Below are 22,049 nucleotides of genomic sequence, written 5' to 3'. Positions count from 1 at the left end.
GACATGGTCCAGTGGTTACATAGGAGACAAAAGGCCTCTTTGGAGAGCTCCCGATGGCAGCTGAGGTAATCAGCTTGCACATTGTCCACTTCAGCTATGTGTGAGGCTGCTATCTTGTGCAGGTGCTGTTCCGCCCAGCTGATAAACAGCTGGGCCTCCATTGCCACTGGTCAACTCTTGGTTCCGCCTTGATGACTGATGTAGGCCACCGTCATCACATTGTCTGAGAGCACTCTTACTGAAGTCCCCTTTACCAAGGGAAAGTGGGCCTGCAGAGCTAACTGAACTGCTCTGGTCTCCAACCGATTGACCAAGAGGACTCCATTCTGGACTACTGGCCTTGCACCGCTGTTCCCCGACAAACTGCTCCCCAACCGGAGAGACTCGCATTTGTGGTCACCACTGTCCAAGAGGGCATCTCCAAGTCCACTCCCCGATGCAGATTGTCCAGGAGGAGCCACCACACAAGACTGGAACTCGCCGAGTCCGTAAGGGGTAGAAGAAGGTGCCAGAGGATGTGGTTAGCGCAGTTAGTGTAGCTGGGTTCAAAAAAGGTTTGGATAAGTTCTTGGAGGAGAAGTCCATTAACGGCTATTAATCAAGTTTAGTTGGGGAATAGTTAGCCACTGCTATTTAATTGCATCAGTAGCATAGGATCTTCTTAGTGTTTGGGTAATTGCCAGGTTCTTGTGGCCTGGTTTGGCCTCTGTTGGAAACAGGATGCTGGGCTTGATGGACCTTTGGTCTGACCCAGCATGGCAATTTCTTATGTTCTTATGTAAACTGTTCTGAGAGTGGATTCCAACGGGAGAGTAATGCGGACTGCAGAGGCCTCATATGCGCAAAGGCCCATGGGACTAGATCGAGAGTGGAAGCCATCGAACCAAGAACCTGTAAATAATGCCAGCCTCTGGGACGAGGCATGGATCGCAAGGCCTCCACCTGAGCCTGCACCTTGGTAATTCGCTCCTCGGTAAGGAAAACCTTGCCCAAGATGGTATCGAACCGAGCACCCAAAAACTCCAAGGCCTGGGAAGGAATCAGATGACTTGTCTGGATTGACAACCCAGCCCAGCGAGCTCAACAGCTGTAGGACCCGCTGTACTGCTTTCTGGCAAAGGTCCTCCAATTTCGCACGAATCAGCAAATCGTCCAAATAAAGATGTACCAGAACACCCTCTCTCTGGAGAGCCGCTGCCACTACCACCATTACTTTGGTGAATACCTTGGGTGCTGTTGCCAGACCGAAGGGTAGAGCACAAAATTGGAAGTGATGCCTGAGGATTGTGAACCGCAGATACTTTTGATGACTGGGTCGGATGGCTTATGTGCAGATACACCTCTGACAAGTCTAGGGATGCCAAGAACTCTCCCCTGTGAATGGACGCTATCACAGACTGAAGTTTCCATGCGAAATCGAGGCACTCTTATAACCTGACTCTCTTTAAGTCGAGGATGGGACGAAAAGTGCCTTCCTTTTTGGGTACCACGAAGTACATGGAGTAGCCACCCCGCCTTAGCTCTCCCATGGGGACTGGAACTATGGCGCCCAAGTCCTGCAGTCGTCTTAGGGTGTCGTGCACAGCCAGACATTTTTGCTCGTAAGAGCACAAGGAAACTAGAAATCGCTCCCAGAGTGGCCAAGCAAAATCTAAAGCATAGCCTTGTTCTATTATATTGAGGACCCACTGGTTGGAGGTCAAAGTGGTCCACTCCTCTAGGAAAAGGGATAACCTGCCCCCTATCTTTGGTATGGAGGAGTGAACCGGCATAGTTTCATTGGGCGGACTTGAGACCTCCATGCACCTGTGGGGCTCCATCTCTACCAGGATGTCTTCCTCGAAAGGACAGATTCCAGGAATGTTGCTGGCTAGGACCCTATCAGGACAAAAACCCAAAGGATCGAAAACCGGCAATTCCCCCAGAATCTCGATCGCTGGGGGGGAAAGATCCCCTCATCCTGGTTTTATCCTCCGGTAACTTATGGACCTTGTTTTCTCCCAGAGACTTAATCATGACCTCTAGCTCTTGGCTGAATAGCAACGTTCCCTTAAAGGGCAAGGATCCCAGCTGGACTTTTGAAGAAACATCCGCGGACCAGTTCCTGAGCCATAGAAGCCTGCGGGCAGAAACCGCTGAAACCATAGTCCTGCCTGAAGTACGAAGTAGATCATAAAACACATCTGCACTGTAAGCAACCGAGGCCTCCAGCCAACTGGCCTGAACAGCATCCCTTTCGGATGCAGATGCGATTGATTGCAAGTGCTGCACCCAGCGGAGGCTGGTTCTCAGCGCAAAACTGCTGCATATGGCGGTACAGACCCCCAGAGCTGACACTTCAAAACACTTCAAAAATCTTCATTTGCGATCCTGCAAATCCTTAAGGGCAATGGCTCCCGTCACTGAGATAGTGGCCTTTGTCACTGCAGAGACCGCCACATCCACCTTAAGCACCTTGAGGTCCAGAGCATCTTCCAGAAGGGGATATAATTTGTTCATAGCTTGGCTGACCTTCAAACCTAAGTCTGGAGTGTCCCACTCTCGAAACAGGTCAGTAACAGACATATGAAAGGGGAAAGAACAAGTTGGACCCCTGAGACCAACCATCACCGGATCCATGGCTCCCAGCCGCACGTCCTCCTGAGGAACCTCTATACCTAATTCCTCCAGAATAGCGGGAATAAGTGGACCCAATTCATCCTTATGGAACAAACTGACCACCTTCGTACTTCATGGCGTAAAGACCCATCCCCGCAAAAAGCATCCATATTCAAATCCTCACTACATCTCTACAGGCTAGCCACCCTTAAAGCCAAACGAGACTACTACGCCCTAAGAATCCACGATTACAAATATAACCCCAAAGCCCTCTTCACCTTTGTTTCTTCCCTTACCAAACACACATCCCCCACCCCATTCCTGACAGCGAAGCCAGCAGCAAATGTGAAGAACTGGGACGCTACTTTCATGACAAAATCGCAACCATCCTTCTCCGATTTCCCTCTACTCCCTCCTCGCTCCCAGCTGCTACAGGCACTGACCCACCCTCGTCCTCCTTTAACGACCTTGAACTCGTTTCTTCCACTGAAATCACATCTATCCTCAAAAAGATGAAACCTGCGACTCATCCATCAGACACTATCCCCACCAAAGCCCTCCTCACCATACCTGACATTTCCAAACCCATTGCAGATGTTATCAATTGCTCCCTCTCTTCAGGCATTGTCCCTGACCCACTCAAGCATGCTGTGGTCAAACCACTGCTCAAAAAACCTGCACTTGACCCCAAGGACCCCGCCAACTTTCGCCCTATCTCCAATCTCCCTTTCATCTCAAAAATCATGGAGAAGGTCAACTCGCAACTTACAGAATTCCTTGAAACTCACAACCTTCTCCACCCCTCTCAATTTGGCTTCCGTAAACACCTCAACACTAAGACCCTCTTACTTTCCTTGACTGACTACTTACTCAGGGGAATGGATCAAGGTCACAGCTACCTTCTTGCTCTACTGGACATTTCAGCAGCTTTTGACACCATAAATCACACCCACCTCCTTGCCTGCCTAACCGACATTGGCCTTTCCGGCACAGCCCTTAAGTGGTTCTCATCCTACCTCGACAATAGGAAATTCACCGTGAAAATAGGCAATGCTGAGTCCTCCCACTACACCCTCGCCCAAGGAGTCCCCCAAGGCTCCTCCCTCTCTTCTACCCTCTAACATTTACCTCACCCCCTTGTGCAAACTCTTATCAGAACTTGGCCTCAAATTCTCTCTCTACGCTGATGATGTGCAAATCATCATACCCATTCAAGGCTCCCTATCTGACACCCTTGAATCCTGGGGAAACCATCTCGCTGCCATCAACTCCTTACTTACCAACCTCCACCTTGCTCTAAACACTGCCAAAACTGAACTCCTCCTCATATCCCATCACCCCCCTACTAATCCCGCACTCTCAATTGACTCTGCTATCAAGATTCCTCATGCACAGCCCTGCGCAAGGAACCTGGGGGTCCTAATCGACCAACAACTGAACTTCAAAAAACATATCAGTGCCATACTCAAAGAGGGTTTCTTCAAACTTAAAGTCTTAAAAAACCTGAAACCTCTCCTTCACGCTAGTGACTTCCGCACTGTCGTCCAGGCTACACTGGCATCCAAGATGGATACTGTAACTCCCTCTTTCTTGGCCTACCCTACTCCTCCTTAAAGCCCCTCCAAATGCTACAGAACACTGTAGCCAGTACCCTCTCCAACGCTCACAAATACGACCATATTTCCCCTATACTGAAGGACCTACACTGGCTCCCTATTCCCTCCCGCATCCTCTTTAAATCCCTGACCATTATACATAAAGCCTTATATTCCCATCACTCCAACTGGCTGGCAGATCCCCTCCAATTTACCTGCTCGAATCGACCGACAAGGACCACCACCAAAGGGTCCCTCCATGTGCCATCCCTAAAGGAAGCACACCTCACAGCTACAAGGGATCGGGCGCTCTCCATTGCTGGACCTATGCACTGGAACTCACTCCCAACCCACCTCAGACTTGAACCTTGCATCACCAAATTCAGAGCCCAGCTCAAAACCTGGCTATTCAAACAAGCCTTTCCCCAACACCCTTTATTAATATTGAATTGTGATGGATCATGACCTGAATTTGACTATGACCTTGTTCTTATGACATTATAGTTCACTTGTTGTTTGTTCCTATGCTTCTCTGCTCTTATGGTTTTTTGTACCCCTTCCCCTTCCCCTGTTACTTGTAATTTCCGTTGCTTTTGTTCCATGTAAACCGAGGTGATGTTTCGACTAACATCGGTATAGAAGACTTTTAAATAAATAAATAAATCCCCCTCGACCACTGGCATGCCTGCTTGCTTGGAAGGCTGAGGTTGACTGTCTGGATCCACGTCCGGACCCCGAGGATCTAGGGGAGGGGCTGCCTCCTCCCCATCTGTAGTCTCTGGAGATGAACTGTCAGTGGGACAAGATACTGATCTGAGTGGCTGTTTAGGTTTCGCTGAACCCCCCCCCCCCCAAGGGCTTGGTACGCTTATGGGTCAAATTAACTCCTTTGCCCCCCTCTGAGGGCGCTGGGGCTGAATGAGCAGTCTTGCTACCATGCTTTCTAGCTGCCTTCCAAGCCTTAAAGGCCTTGTGGAGAAGTAAAACGAGGAGGAAGGATCTGAATCCCCCCCTGGGTTCTCCTCTGACGAGCTCCCGATCAGCAGGCATAACGCGCCCCCCCCCGCCCGGGGGGGGGTCCAGGCCGTGGTGATAACAGTGATGGGGAATTTCTCTCCCCCAAAGCAGCCTGCTCCTGTGCTGCAAAAACTTTAAAAATGGCTGCCATTCCCACGCTCAGCGGGAACGTCTCTGCCGTCCCTGAGGTGCCCTCCCCTGGGGAGGCACTCTGAGTAAATCCCGGCTTGAGAGCCACGCGCACTGCAGGCCGTCCCACGCAGCCTGATGAATGGTGCCAAAAATAGAATGGAATCGCAGCTGAGAACCGGCGCAGCAATTTGGCAGGCAGTCAGCGGCGGGGGAGAACAGACATCCGGAGAGGCTGTCGTTTGCGGTCTTTTTTTTTTTTTTTTTTTTAAACAAACGGACTTGTCCCCCTCTGAGGGTGAGTGAACCGGGCTCCCCGGTATCACCCTCAGAAAACTGAGAAGAGGGCCGGTTACAAGGTTCTCAACCCTCTGCTCCTCAGTCTCAAATACCAGGGGGGAGGGTCCCACCAGGGACCTGACTACCCCCTGGGAGGCTTAAAGTTCCTTAGTCCTTCTTCTGCTATGTTTTCTTCTTTTTCGTCTCTGTTATTTTTTTTCCCCAAAACTAAGGTCTATTTAAATATTTCTAGCTAATCCAGACTGAAGGGATTTGCACCTCCACCATCTGCTGGAGACAGAGAAATACTGGCAGACTCTAGTTGGCACCTCAGGGTATAGGGCAGAGTCCGTTCAAACGTCTCTGTCTCCATCTGCTGGAGGGGAGGCAAAACCCAAGAGACTGGACTGATCTGGGTACGTACAGGGAAAGGCGACTTATAAACAAACTAAGCAGTGGGTGGCAAAAAGTATAGTCATAGACAGTTTATGCTGAAGAAAACAAAGTTACCGGTGGTGTGCCAAAGTGAACAGTTTTCAATCTGGTTCCGTTCAACATTTTTGTAAGTGATATTGCCAAAAGGCTATTTGTAAGGTTTTTGCCTTTCTATAGATGATACCAAAATCTGCAACAGGTTAACACTCTAGAAGGTGTGGAAAACATGAAGAGGGGTTTATTGAGGAATGGTCTAGAACAGGGCTTCCCAAGCCTTTAACCAAGGTAACCCCACTATAGCACAAATACAGATGATTCTAGAGGGTGGCAAAAAACAATTTAGCAAGAGTGCAAACCCCCTTCAATCATTTCACTCTCACCCTGTTCAACGGATCCCCTTTTTCAACTGCCATCCTCTCCAGTCAATCCAATCTCCACCCCTTCCAGAGGACTCTTCTCTTAACCTCCTCCCCCTTCCCTCAACCTCTGCCACCCCAGCTGATCCCCTCTTACAGCCCCCAGCTCATCCCCTTAGCCCTTTTGCATCCTCCCAGCTGATCCTCTTTCACAAAGCTCTTTCCATAACCCCCACCTAATCCTCTCATCTCTCCCTCATACCATTCCCCCACTCTCTCCTCACTCTCATCCACTCTCCTCCACCACTTCCCTGCCAATCCCTCTCTCACATCTGCCAACTGAGTCTCTCTCACCCCCAGGCTTCACCATCACATCCACCAATTGATCTTTTATAAATTTCTCCTCTCACACTCTACAGTCCCTCCCTCTCCTGCTGATTCAAACTTCAGATTCCTCATGCGTCTGATCCCTCCCTTCAAACAGCTTCTCCTCCAAACATCCTCCTGGCCAGGGTCGGAGGCAATTTTTTTCTCTGGGGCCCCTGGCCAAACGGTAGATGACAATTGGTGAGAAGAAAGGCAAGTGGATTGGCAGAGACATTTTTCTCTTGAGTAGGTTCAGTGGGCAAAGGAAGAGAAGCAGTGGCAATCACTGGCCTGTGCACTCAGTCTTACCTACACTCATGTCTGGTTCCAAGGCCATCGGTCATCTGCAAGTGGTGGCAGCATTAACAAAGGTCAGCATGGGGTCTTTGAGCTAGTGCAAGCTCACAGGCCCTGCAGCAGCCTCAATTCCTCCTCACACAGGGCTTCCTATTACAACAGAAACTCATGCAAGGGTGGGGATGCTACAAGCCTGAATAGAACTCCCATTTGAGGTACTTGTGACCTCAGCTAAAGGTTGTGTGACCTTATTTGGGGTCACGATCCACAGTTTGGGAAGCTCTACACTAGAATTTGGTAGCTAAGATTTAATGCTAAAATAATGCAAAATCATGCATTTTGGTTGTAAAAACCCAGGGGAGTGGTACAGGGTAAGGAATATGCATCGCGTACACCAAAAGGTGGTTGACGCAGATGGCACTGAAGCCTTCACAGACGCATGCCACATCGAGGCAACCAAAACTAAAGAAAGATCCATTGGCACAAAAGCACCCACAACTTGATGCACCAGCCTTCCCAATACATGTTGCAAAGTGACCAGTTCATGAATCACCAGTGCACTTGATGCATTTGACCTCGGAGTAGCCAAAGCAATCTGCGTCTAGGCATCCTATGCATGCGACACAGGAGGCTTCCAGACATTCGACACATTACGCGTCTGAAGTCTCAGTGTTTCCCAGTTGACGCATTCTCTTCACTCCTTGATGCATTGGCATCTCGGCCCAGGAGTTGACACACTTCATCAGGGAGTTCCAAACACTGCTCTCAACAGTCCAGGAGGACATCTGCAGAACCGGATAGAATCAGTCCGAGAAGCAGCTTTTAAGATAGTCATAAAATGTATGATTATCCTGGAGCACAGGGGCGATACGATAAACATATTTAAATACCTCCCAGAAATAAAGGATGAAATGGGGTAGATTAAGGAGTAATCTAAGAAAATATTTTCTTACAGAAAGGGTAATGGATGCATGGAACAGCCTCCCACTGGAGGTGCTGGAGACAACAGTATCTGAATTCTAGAAGGAATGGGGCAAGCACAGAAAATCTGAGGGAGAGGACAGGGCTATAAAGTTAAGCAGGAAATGTGGACAGAGACTGGATAAGCCGTATGATCTTTACTGCCATCATGTTCTGTTTCTGCTGTATGTAAATATTCATTAGAGAAAACCTAAAAAACAGATTGCTGTAAGGCACCCCCCCCAATTTGTATTCTTCAAATTCTTGTGCATCTCTTGAGCTAGGGATATGCGGAATAAGAGAAGAAACATCTGAGAGTAAGATAAGATAATACCCCTGAATATTTGTACGAAGTTAATAAATAAGAGGGTTTGCTGCCGGGGGATGTGGTTAGTGCAGTTAGTATAGCTGTGTTTAAAAAAGGATTGGATAAGTTCTTGGAGGAGAAGTCCATTACCTGCTATTAATTAAGTTGACTTAGAAAATAGCCACTGCCATTAGCAACGGTAACATAGAATAGACTTAGTTTTTGGGTACTTGCCAGGTTCTTATGGCCTGGATTGGCCACTGTTGGAAACAGGATGCTGGGCTTGATGGACCCTTGGTCTGACCCAGTATGGCATGTTAAAACAGATGACATTTAAGAACATAAGAACATCACCTCTTTTCTGTTTCTTTTTTTCCTCCTCTTCCCCTGCCGTTCCTGGACCTTCTCCAAAACCAGCATCCTGTTTAGGGGAATTTCCTTGAAACAAAACATGTACAATCAGTTTTAAAGACAGGTAGCAAACTTGGGTTTGAAAGTACACAATGTTTTCCAAGGATATCACCTCAAGCATTTTAAACTTATAGAAAGGTAGTCAATTAAAATGCTTTAGGTTAAATATTGCTCTTACACAGATGTCTTATAAAGAACCAAGACCAGCAGCACTTTAGCTGGCATGAGCTGGTTCTTACTCTGAAAACATTGTTTGAGAAAAGCTCATCAGTGGATGTGTCGGCCCAGAACAGCATCCCCACCCCGGATCTCAAACTGGAAATTTATGGGCGAGGTGAATCCTCCTCCGTGCACAGTTCTGGGATTTCACCTGCACAGTCAAACAGTCTGGTGCAAACCCTGCACTGAACCATAAGAGGCTGCAGCATTTGGTACAGGTAAGTGAGCTGGTGCCTCATATTTCTCTGCATCTGAAAATTCTACATCCTAAATATTTCCTACATATGAAAGACTGATCAAGGAGGAGAGATGCTGTAAAGGGAAAGAAACAAAGTTTTCTTACCTACAGTAAGCTTTGCAAATTCATTTGGGAAATTCTTCTCTAACCATTGTCTACATTTTGCAACGTCGGGCATATATTCACAGTACTAAATGAGAAAGAAGATGTTAGTTAGTGGGGAAGGGAAACCCCCCAAAAAATGGCACTGTAATTTTCTAAGACAATGCAAAATTTGTTCAGACAAGTGAATTGTCATTCCCCCCCCCCCCCCACCACCACCACTGCAAAGATGTTCATGCTTAATGTGTACAATTCTGGAGACTGCAACTTCAAAAGGATATGAAATGGTTTGAGTCAGTCCAGAGGGCGGCTACTAAAATGGTCAGTGGTCTTTGTTCTAAAGCATATGGGGACAGACTTAAAGATCTAAATATGTATACCTCTGAGGAAAGGCAAGATAGGGGAGAAATGACATATCTCAAAGGTTTCCATGGTTTTCAATGGAAAGGAGGCTCTAGAAAGAGGGGTCATGCGATGAGGTTGAAAGGAAAGACTCAGGAGTAATCTTAGGAAATATTTCTTTTACAGAGAGGGTGGTGGATGTCGCGGAACAGCCTCCCAGTGGAAGCGGTGGAGACAAAAACTGATTCTCCATTCAAGAAAGCATGGGATGAAGAGCATGTTTGCTTACCGTAAACGGTGTTTTCCGTAGATGGCAGATGAAATAGCCAAGCTGTTTGGGTACGTCTTCCATGCCACTAGGTGGCGGAGCTCTCAAAGTATAGCAAAGTCTTTCAGCCTGGTGCTCCCTCTTATATCCTCTGATTCACCTCAGGCTCCTCAGTCAGTATTAAAGCAAGTGCAGGTGATGCTGGAACTGTTCGGGGAGGCGGGTGGGTCAGCATGGCTAATTCATCTGCTATCTACGGAAAACACCATTTACGGTAAGCAAACTTGCTCTTTTCACGTAGATAACCAGCTGAATTAGCCATGCTGTCTGGGAGTCCCCAGCTGAAGTATTGAACTTTCATGTGGATTGATTGTTAATTTGCTCAATACAAGTCTTTAGGCGGACAGTTCCTATGAAGGCTGTATATGCGATGAACATGTGCTCTTCTGTAGGATAGTCCTACCCATTACTGCATCATTCACAGTTTGTTTGTCCAAACAGTAATGAGATGTGAAAGTGTGCAGCGATGACCATGTTGCAGCTTTCCAAATATCTATGATGGGAACTTCATGGAGATGGGCCATCGAGGTTGCCAGTGCATGAACTTGTTGCGCTGCTGGAGTGGAAGAAAGAGTTTGTGAACGTTGCTGGTAGCAAAATTGAATACAGTTTGAAATCCACGTGGAAAGAGTTTATTTCGTCACTGGACGGCCTTGTGCGTTCGGGTTGAAAGATAGGAAGAGTTGCGAATGTCTATTAGGTGAAGTAGTGCGCTGCTTGTAGTAGGCTAGGGCATGTTTACAGTCCAAAGTGTGGAGTTTTCGATCATTGTCATTTGCATGAGGCTTTGGATGAAAAATAGGTAAGGTTATGGTCTGGTTAATGTGAAAACTGGAAATAACCTTTGGAAGGAATTTTGGGTGAGTGCGAAGAGTCACTTTGTCATGGTAAAATTGCAAATAAGGTGGATAGTGGACTAGTGCTTGCAGTTCACTTATTCTTCTTGCTGAAGTTAAAGCAACTAGGAAGAGAACTTTCCATGAGAGGTATCGAAGGTGACAAGTGTCTAATGGCTCAAAAGGGGGGAAGCATTAGTTGTTCGATGACTATGTTAATGTCCCATGGTACTGGTGGTTTTTGCAATGGAGGGCGTAGACGTAGTACTCCTTTCATGAACCTGGATACTAGAGTGCGACAAGAAATGGGTTCGCCATTAATGTAAGTATGGTAAGCTGCAATAGCACTTAAATGAACTCTGAGTGTGGAAGTCGCCAGGCCCTCATTATAGAGTAAATGCAGGTATGAAAGAAGTTGTTCAGGTGGGCAAGTGAATGGGTCTGTTTCCATTGTTGAACACCAAGAAGCATAGCTGAACCACTTTCTTTTGTAATTGAGGCGAGTTGAAGGTTTCCTTGAGGATACCAATATGTCCTGAAGAGCAGGAGAAATATCTAGGTGCTGGTATGTGACCCGTTCAACCTCCAGGCTGTGAGATGAAGGGAGGAATGAAGAGGATGTAGGGGAATGGGATTGCATATCAATACACGGACTAGGTAGCTATACCATAGTTGTCTTGGCCAAGCTGGTGCTATTACGATCAGATCAGCTTCATCTTCGATGCCATCTCTGTATGGTGCTGGAGATGAGAGGTATTGGTGGAAATGCACACAGTAGGTTGTGAGACCAACTCATGAGAAAAGCAGACGCAATCCTTTGCGAGCTCGGGTATATTGAATAGAAGTTTTGCAGCTGTGTGTTGTTTTCTGTTGCAAAAAGGTTGATTGATGGGTGACCCCAAATCATAAATAGGCATTGAGCTACTTCTTTGTCCAACTGCCACTCGTGAGGATGAAATATCCTGCTGAGTTTGTCTGCTTTGGAGTTTTGAATCCCGGGCAGATAAGTTGCTTGAAGAGATATTGTTCGTTGATGAGCCCATTCTAGTAATTGTACTGTTTCCCTGCAGAGGTTCCAAGATACGGACCCTCCTTCCTTGTTTATGTAAAACATAATGACTTGGTTGTCCGTGTGAATCATGACTATCTTCCTTCGAAGAGATTCTTCGAAAGCTCGAAGGGCTTTTCTGACCGCTTTGAGTTCTAGTAGGTTGATGTGTTGAGTCCTCTCGAATGTCGACCATAAACCTTGAGTTGTCAATTGGTCCAGATGAGCTCCCCAACCCTTGGGGGAGGCATCTTGGTGAGTATTAGATGTCGTCATAATGGCCTCAATGGTGCCTCTGTCTGCAGTGTTGACGGAGAAATCCACCACTGAAGGTCTGTTTTAATACTGTTTGTCATGGTAATGAGAGTGGATAATGGATGGAGAAATTGATTCCATTTGTTTTTCAGTCCCCATTGTAGGCGACGTATGTGGAGTCGTGTATGAGGGACTACATATATGGCAGCTGCCATGTGGCTGAGAAGAGTTAGAAGGTGGCAAGCTGATGTTATCAAAGTCTGAAGCAGATCTGTAGCCAGAGTAGAGAGAGCCATTGCTCTCGGATGGGGAAGGAAAGCCTTGTCCTGTATCGCATTAATGACGGCCCCCATGAATTGTAAAGTTTGAGTGGGCTGCAGATGTGATTTTTCGTAATTTATAAGGCGGCCTAGATTGTCTAGGCAAGAAATAGTTTGTAGGAGATTGGCCCATAAACAGGGTCTGATTGGAGGCTACTAGGAGCCAATCGTCCAGATAAGGAAATATTTGCACCCCTTGATGACGAAGGTGCGCCACCGCCACTACTAAACACTTGGTGAATACTCTGGGGGCAGAGGAGAGGCCAAATGAGAGAACCTTGTATTGGTAATGTTGATTGTCCGCCTGGAAACATAGGTAGCACCAGGAACTGGGGTGTATTGGAATGTGTGCATATGCATCCTTTAAGTCCAGGGAGCACATCCAATCCTTTGGTTGAAGAAAGGGAAGGATGGATTTGAGAGAAGTCATTTTGAATTTCTCCCTGTAGAGATGTTTGTTCAGGGAATGGAGATCCAATATCGGACGCAGTCCTCCTGATTTCTTGGGAATTAGGAAATATTGGGAATAGAATCCCAGACGGAATTTCTGGGAAGATAACTTCTGAATGCAGTTGTTTTGTAGAAGATTCTGAATTTCTTTCAGTAGAGGTTCCTTGTGAGATGTTAATTGTTTTTGCGGAACCCAATGTAGAAGGGTTGGGAGGGATGAGAAATGAAGATTGTAACCATGGGCTATGATAAATAACACCCATTGATCTGATGTGATATGATTCCAGGCAGGAAGAAAATTTGACAATCTGCCCCCTACTGGGGGGTGATGAGATGGTGGTGGCGGAATTCTTAAAAAACGGTCTGAGGTTTGGCGGGTTGAGGGTCCGCCTGTTGTCTAGGCTGGCTAGGGGTCCTTGTCCTTTGGCGAGGTACTTGAGGTTGGTATGGTTGTTGCCTCGAAGTCTGGTAGGGCTTAAGAACATAAGAAAATGCCATACTGGGTCAGACCAAGGGTCCATCAAGCCCAGCATCCTGTTTCCAACAGTGGCCAATCCAGGCCATAAGAACCTGGCAAGTACCCAAAAACTTATTCCATGTTACCATTGCTAATGGCAGTGGCTATTCTCTAGGTGAACTTAATAGCAGGTAATGGACTTCTCCTCCAAAAACCTATCCAATCCTTTTTTAAACACAGCTATACTAACTGCACTAACCACATCCTCTGGCAACAAATTCCAGAGTTTAATTGTGCGTTGAGTAAAAAAGAACTTTCTCCGATTAGTTTTAAATGTGCCCCATGCTAACTTCATGGAGTGCCCCCTAGTCTTTCTACTATCCGAAAGAGTAAATAACCGATTCACATCTACCCGTTCTAGACCTCTCATGAGGCTGAGGCTTATTGTATGAAAATTGTTTAAATGGCCTAAAGGGAGGTCTTCTGTATGAACCAGAGGGAAGATATTGTCGCCGCGAAATGGATGGCTGCTGTGGTGAAGTCAAGGAGAGGACAGCTGTCTTCTGCTCCTTAATCTTAGATACCATTTCAGCGAATTTATCTCCGAAATGGTTGTCTGGACGACATGGCAAATTTGCTAGTTTGTCATGGACATAGTCTCGTATGGCGCTGGAACGAAGCCATGTGAGACGACATGCAGCCAGAGCGTTTGCTGACCCCCTTGATGAGATATCAAACCCTTCATAAATGCTCCTGAGCAAGTGCCTTAATCCTTCTTCCATGCTGTGGTATTGAGGTAAAGCCATATCCGAAAATTTCTGCTGTAGATTCGACTTAAGTGCCTGCAAATTGTCAAACAGGTCCTGAGTAATATAGAATTGGTGATTCTGAATACGCGTGTTTAACTTTGATGAATTAAAGAATTTCCTTGCAAACTCATCCAACAGCTTATGGTTTTTATGTGGTGGTGTATTTGCATTAATACGAGATTTTCGTGCCTTTTGCATCGCTGACTCAAAGGCAATCGAATTATGCGGAAGCTGAGTGGAAGCATGAAAAGGAGAATCCTTCATTTTATATTTCATATCTATCTTCCTGGATGTTGGTGTTGTGGACAGTGGAGTCTCCCAGGATTTTTCTATCAGCTGTGTGAGAACAGAATGCTGAGAGGGCTATCGGTTCTGTGGGGGCATCAAAATTTTTTTAATATGCCCATCATTTCCTGATTTCAACTTTTAAGAACTGGCCAACCTTCTCGATGAATTGAGTGTAAGATAAATCTTCTGGGGGTGAAGATGGTACTGGAGGTATCTCTGCAGGGTCGGATGGGTAACCCGTGGAATCATCTGTAGAGGAATCAGTATCATATTCAATTGGGGATGAATGTGGTATTGGATGGACCTTGTGTACTGGATCCGGTACGGTAGGGACCACTGGAATCGTTGGCAAGGTAGCTGGTTGAGGTGGAATATTTGATTTTTCTACTGATTGTAGGAACTGAGATAGAATATTGGTAATTTGGGTCATAGCTTGAGTAGTTAGACCTGAAGTCAACGGAGATGGTATTGGCTCCATACTTGGTGGAAGAGTAGACGGGATTACCTCTTCTGAATCATGACCTGGATCCATTTGAGGTTGACCAGGGCTCAATGTACCAATAGAAACTATGGACTCAGATGAGAAGGTTCTATGTGAAGTAGGAGATGTAGGTGAAATATGAGGACGTGAAAATTCTGGTTCAGGGTCCACAACTGGCAGAGGAGATATTTCCCTTGGTCTCTTATGACCTGAATGGTGTTTGTGTTTCTGTATTAATTGCATTGGCAGTATGTGTGTTTCTGTATTAATTGCATTGGCAGTATGTGTCAACGATGCACCTTTTAAAAGTGGTACCGATGCAACAGTGTCTGTGCGTCTATGCATCTGCGTTTTTGATGCCAAGGCATCCTTGTGCCCATGCACCGTACCTCTCCTGGTACCTCGACGCTTTTTAACTTCTGAGTCGTGTCGGTGCGTCTGACCATTGATCGATGCGCAGCTTGTGTCTGTGATCCCACCGGCGCATCCCCAGTACCGTGCCCCGTTTTTTCACGGGGAAGCAACGGTGGGTGTTCTAACCCTGCAAGGTCTACTGAGGAGGCTCTCCTTGATGAGGGAGACCTCTTCCCTTCTCTTTGGGCCTTGTGAAGACCTTACCGAGGCCTCAGATTTATTTATTAACTTTTTTTTTATACCGACACTCATTGGAACATCACGCCGGTTTACAAAATAACCGACAGGATGGAAAATACAAAAAACAGAGGGGAAAGGGGAGCAGGCGAGAAGAGAGGAGAAAAAGTAGCAGCAGAGAAGGAAAGCAGTAAGGCGAGATAGGAACATTACCTGGGGGGAGGTACAGGTAGTGATAACCTTATTTAAGCAATAGCAGACCGTATAAAATGTACAACAACAACTTTACAGACTGTACCTGAGGGGGGGGGGGAATACCTAGGGGGAGGTACAGCTAGGGATAACTTCATAATATAAACAATAGAGGGCTCGTGGGGACATACGTCCGCAGTCCTCACAATTTACTTGGTCATGGGAAGGACCCAGATACAAGCAACAGGATGTGTGGCCATTGGTGGCCGACAAAATTTTGCCACAAGAGCAAAATTTGAAACCAGGACATGGCATTCTTCTCACTGTTAATGAAATGAGGAAGTGCTGCTGTTTTTTTCACTGGTTTCTAATGTTTTGGGGGTTTTTTTGCCACATGGAAAAAAACTGACTGAGGAGCCTGAGGTGAATCAGAGAGGATATAAGAGGGAGCACCCGGCTAAAAGACTTTGCTATACTTAGAGAGCTCCGCCACCTAGTGGCACGGAAGACGTACCCAGACAGCATGGCTAATTCAGCTGCTTATCCACGTGAAAACACAGGAGATCTCCAAGCAAGTGATGGGAAATTTAAAGCTGAATTAGTTGGGCAGTCTTTCTGTCACGTTTCTGTGTTTCTAAGCACAACTTTCCTCTCAGAACAGGAAAAGTTTTCACATGAACATCAAAATGCTGTTACTGAGGTCACTGTTCCTAGTGCATTTGAGCAGAACTGAGTATTTAATGAAAGTCCATAAATGAATTTATTTTAAAAGGCTTACATTCCACATCCTCCAATGCAATTGTTCAGTGCAGATTACATAAAATTACATACATAAATATGAATACAATACAATACATTTCAATTCTTTACCCGCTTAATTGCTTAAAACACTATAGGTGGGAAAGAACATGTTTAAACACAAAAATTAATGTACAAATTAGGAAGACTATGGGAATAAATTTGTCATCTACGTTTTGGAAATCAAAACTTCAGAGACTGTTTACTTTGTTTTCACCTAAAGAACAGACCCATTTAGTGTCACACTTTTTTTTTTTCTCTTTCTAAAACAAAAATAATCAGTTTGGTAGACAGCAAGACTTCCATGTCAGCAGCTGGATTTAAAAAAAATAAATTAAAAAAAAGAACTATAAAAAAATCACTCACCTCTATTGGTAATGAACAAACTGGGAAGAAAAAGAAACATAGGTTAGCAACATAACTACAACAAGTGACAGAGTTTTGCGTTGCTATGAAGATGACTTGGTTTGATTTCTGGGTTAACCGGAGCTGTGGAAGCTGCAGAGGCAGCATTCACAACCCCTTGTGAGAAGAGGGGGGAGGAAGGAGTCTCCGCCATACCTCAACAGCCAGACTCAGGAGGCCTATAAATCAGGTTCCGGAGGGCCACAGTTCCACAGACAATTTTATAAACAAGCCAAGCACCTTGGGCATGGTCCCCATGGTGGGTGACCAGGTCAGAAACCAGTTGAGGGCAAGATGACCAAAGGTAGTGGTAAACTGAGTTCACATCAAGGAAAGGGAGGTTATCAGTGGTGTGCTGCAGGGATTGACCCTTGGTCCGGTTCAGTTTAACATTTTCGTAGGTGATATTGCAGAAGGGCTATTAGGAAAGGTTTGCCTTCTTATGGATGATCTGGAACAGGGGAGACACCATGGAAGGTGTGGAAACTATGAGGAGACATCTAGTGAGAAGCTTGAATGGTCTAGAATTTGGTGGCTAAGATTTAATACTAAAAGTAAATGCAGAGTCATGACCCAACCGAGCTGTTCTGTACACAAAACAAGAGCGGGGCTAAACACACATAGTGATGGTAAAAGCCAGAATGATGCTTGGGTGCAGAGAGAATAACCACCAGCAGGAAAGGGAAGATATTGCCTCTGTATAGGTCCTTGGTGAGACTTCATTTGGAGTACTGTGTACAATTCTGGAGACTGCACCTTCAAAAGGCTATAAACTGGATAGAGTTGGTCCAGAGGGAAGCTACTAAAACAGCCAACTGTCAATCATAAAGCAGATGGGGACAAAGATCTAAAATAAGGGAGATATGAAAGATTTAAATACCTTCAAGGATTAAATGCATAGGAGGCAGATCTCTCATCAGAAAGCAAACTAGTACAAGGGGTCATGAGATAGGAGAACAGTGCTAATTGCAGAAAAGGCTCAAATGGTCCATCCAGTCTGCCCAGCAAGCTTCTTCTGGTAGTATCTGCCATGCTGTGCAGGTTACCCCCATGTTTCTCCTAAAGGTAGCACCTGCCGCTCCATGCATTTATCCAAAAGCCATCAAAAATTTACTGCTAGCAACATTTTTACTAGGCAATGTGCCTTCTTGAAAATTCAGACAGTGTTGCTTGACATGCTTTGCTTATGGACTTGGCCGTAGAAGATTCAGAAATAATCTGAGGAAATATGTCTTTCCAGAAAGGGTGCTAGATACTTTGAACAGCTCCTGGTGGAGGTGGTAGAGATGAGGACAGTATCAAAATTCAAGAAAGCACGGGTCAAGCACAAAGGATCTCCGAGGGAGAGGAAAGGGCTATAAAGCTGAGCAGGAGATGTGGATGGGAGGACTAGATGGGCCATATGATTTGCACATGCTGTTTGTTTGAATATACTTGGGGAGGGGGGGGAGCAAGGGTTGGGTAGGAGATGTAAGGTTAGGGTTGGCTTGCAAACACGTTTGTACATGTAGAGGAACCAGAGAAGAGGAATCATTACTAGGCAGACTAGATGCACCAGCTGACCTTTAATTTGCCTGTGTGTTACTATGAAACAGATCAGCAATCATGGCATAATCAGGGCTGTGAAAGTGAGAGCTCTCTTTTAAACTATTACCTGGTACAGAAACTAAACTGGCATGACATTAATTGCATACTAAAACATAAAACAGGCTTCCTAGATAAAGGTTTTCTTTGGGCCCTCATTGAACTGTTTTTCCCTGTATTCCCCCTCCCCCGATCATGGTTTTCTCAAGGACAGATTACTATATTTTGTTAGTTATTTTAAGGTAGCAGAGAATGCAGCAGCTCCAGAGCCCTGCTCCATTCTAATCCCACACACAGCTAAAAAAAAATTTTCAACCAACTCCAGGTCTTGGAGCCAGAGCTCCAGCCATTCCTAACACACAATGGCAGGCATGCTTTTCAGTTTTTTTCACAAGGTAATTAACGGGCCGATACAGTAAAAAAACGCTCGTGCACAGGACACTCTCCTGTGCGCGCGATACAGTAAATACATTTATTTAAATTAGGCCTGGCGGTAAAAAAAAAGGCGCAGCGGCTGTCAGCAGGTTTGACAGCTGACACGCAATTTTGCCGGCATCGGTTCTCGAGCCCGCTGACAGCCACGGGTTCGGAAACCGGACGTCAGCAAAATTGAGCATCTGGTTTTCAACCCGCGAGCCTATTTCAAATTTTCTTTTTTTTTTACTTTTTTAAACTTTCAGGACCTCCGACTTAATATTGCCATGATATTAAGTTGGAAGGTGCACAGAAAAGCAGTTTTTATTGCTTTTCTGTGCACTTTCCTGGTGCCCAGAGAAATTAGCGCCTACCTTTGGGTAGGCGCTAATTTCTGAAAGTAAAATGTGCTTGGCTGCACATTTTACTTATTGAATCGCGCGGGAATACCTAATAGGGCCAACAACATGCATATGCATGTTGCTGGCGCTATTAGGTTGGGGGGGGGGGGGGGGGGTTGGACGCGTGTTTTGGACGCGCTATTACCCCTTACTGAATAAGGGGTAAAGCTAGCGCGTCAAACGCGCTTCCAAATGCCGGCTAACAGTGTGCTCCGGAGTGCACTGTACTGTATCGGCCTGTAAGATAGGTAGTTTGGCAGACATGCTACATCAAAAGCTTGCACATGTGATTAATTTTTGTTTCATATATTTAAAGCTTATGCAAGGAATGATTGGACTTCAGTCCATGTCAAACTAAGACAAATAGACAATCATACTAGTGGACAAAATAAGTGTGTAAAACCCCCCACAAAACCAACAACTTTAATGCCTGCTTCATAAAGCAATTTTGATCACACATCTTTCCTGGACACCCATCTAAATGTTTTGATTCCTCTGGCCAAATGGTGAAAATGCAAAACTTTCAATAAACTTTCAGTGCTGCGAGATATTTATGATGGTCACACTTCTATTAAACAATTTCATTTTAACATCAGTATAGTAGAACCAATGGCTAATTTACCAAATACTGCTGAGATACCACAATCTGAAACACATATGGAGAATATTTACTATTGTGTCTTTTAAAATGCTGAGAAAATTAAGTGCGAAATAGAAAAATTAAAAGCTAAGTTTTGAATGGACCAATACATATATCTAACATTTTGTACAGAAATTATCTTACAGGTTTAAACTGAGGCCTCACAACTGAGGGGTGTCACTTTCCCTGTCTGCTGGGAGAAGTGTGGGTGGGAGTGGAGGGACAAGCAACTTGGAAGCCTTAAAACAAACGCAAAAACAAGCAATAATGAAGTTTAAAAAAAAATGAAGCAGCAAAACAGCATATGGAAAAGTCAATTAAAAAGATTGAAAACTGCAGAATTTGTAACTTTAAAACAGCAGCTGCTTAGTAGAGGTTCTGCTTCTGAAGAGTACAATGTGTTACCTGGGGGAAAAGGCAGCACAAAGTGACAAGCACACAGACCAGATTTATTTATTTTTTTGAGGGGGGGGGGGGGGGTGCAGGTTAGTCCGATTACTCTGCTAGTGCTAACAGCAGAGGAACAGATTTATTGCTGATACTAACGGGGACATCCAACTACCCTGGAAATAGTTTATCTTGTAATAAATGGAGGACAGTACAAGCCCCTTCTCATACCTACATACCTCAACCTGCTGAGCCACTACTGAGGGGCATCTTGATACTACCAAGGCTCACAAGGGGTGGGAAAAGCCACAGAAGACCGGGGAGGAGGGCATGCACGCAGCAGCTACAGCCTAGACTTAATGCATCAGCCCGAGCCACCGGCACTTGCCTCCACAGTAAAGGACCTTCAGGGGGTAATCGACGTCTGCCGGCGGCCTGGGGGCCCGCAGGTCTCCTCTGCAGTCCTGAACGACGGGCTCTACACCGGAGTCGACTGCAGCCATCTCACCGGTCCCTGCGGACAAGCTAGGCGACAGCGGGGCCGGCAGCCGTTCTCAGCACGCCTTCACCCCGCCGATGCCTGTGGGCGGCACCGGAAGGGACACACCCACGCCCCCTGAAAGCAACTTTACCCGCCGCCGCCCCGCCCCTATCCAGGCCGAGAGCAGCTCCGGCGGGCAGCGAAACGGAGACACATGCGACTCCCGGAAACCGCGAGACAACTGCCTCTCGCGAGAGCTGCGCTCTAAAGAACCGCGAGAAACTTGACCAAGCAGGAGCCGGCCACGTAACGTCATGTCACGCGCAGAGCGGCCATCTTTGATGTGGGCAAAGAAAGTGTCCTGCGCTGGCTAGTGTATTTAGCTCCTCTAATTCAGGTGTCCTGAGTATAAGGTGTTTCTAGTTTTGCCTTCTAACCTGTAAAGAAGGAGAATAGCTGAGAGATGAACCGCGAAAATAGTCAGAGTGGTAAATTACAGAACATTTAAACAGAAATAAGAGCTGGTTATTAGCTCTTTTTTTTCTTTAATGCGCAATATTTAAGGTTAATGAATGCAAACAAATGAGCCGATAAAAAAAAAAGGTTCACTCATCACTGCGCAAAGTTTAACCCTCAATTCTATGTATGTTTTTACGTGCAAACTCTCTGGTGAATTTTCAAAGGAAACCATTTATTCAAGTAAAGTGCACTTATGACAGCAAATCCTATAGACAATTCAATGTCATATATTATAGCAATTTTCAAAAGCCCATTTATTCAAGTAAAGTGCATTTACACATGTAAAACCAAATTATAAGTATGTAAATGCTTTTAAAAATCAGGCCCTCACTTAACAATGCAGCAAATTTTGCACAGAACATTGTGCGTTTTAAGTTAGTGCCCTCACATGGACATTCCATGATGGCATTAGGTATTACTCCTCAATGCAGAGAGATGTGCAGCATTACTGCCTGTTTTCTTAGAGCTAGAATCTTAACTCCTAGTCCAAGGTAAAGTTTCAAGGACTGATGTTAGCCTATAGCAGAAACTGGAATTTGGGTGCCTGGACCTCTTGTTAGAATTTTATGTGTAGACAACATGCTTTATGCACAAAAAGCAGGTTTTCATGCATAAAATATAATTTATGTACAGAAAATATGCTTTCTGCACTGAAAACATTTTTGTATGCATAAATCATATTTTATGTGTAGAAAAAATGGTCTATGTGCACAA

At 45.6% G+C, this 22,049-nt stretch overlaps 1 protein-coding gene across 1 annotated transcript in view; it reads right to left on the bottom strand.

The window, feature by feature from the left end:
• DENR (density regulated re-initiation and release factor) overlaps positions 1 to 21,059 on the bottom strand; it is a 32,768-nt gene extending 11,709 nt beyond the window's left edge. The window contains exons 1-4 of the mRNA XM_029571223.1: positions 20,724 to 21,059; positions 16,871 to 16,890; positions 9,313 to 9,397; positions 8,694 to 8,777 (exon numbers count right to left, since the gene is read on the bottom strand). Of these exons, the coding sequence (XP_029427083.1) occupies positions 8,694 to 8,777; positions 9,313 to 9,397; positions 16,871 to 16,890; positions 20,724 to 20,838 (304 nt within the window). The 5' untranslated portion in view covers positions 20,839 to 21,059. The remainder of the gene's footprint in view (positions 1 to 8,693; positions 8,778 to 9,312; positions 9,398 to 16,870; positions 16,891 to 20,723) is intronic.
• Between the last annotated feature and the right edge of the window lie 990 nt (positions 21,060 to 22,049).

Source organism: Rhinatrema bivittatum, chromosome 11 (assembly GCF_901001135.1).
Source record: "Rhinatrema bivittatum chromosome 11, aRhiBiv1.1, whole genome shotgun sequence".
Taxonomy (NCBI): Eukaryota; Metazoa; Chordata; class Amphibia; order Gymnophiona; family Rhinatrematidae; genus Rhinatrema; species Rhinatrema bivittatum.
Note: the sequence above shows the minus strand (reverse complement) of the source record. Positions and strands in the feature narration are given on the sequence as shown.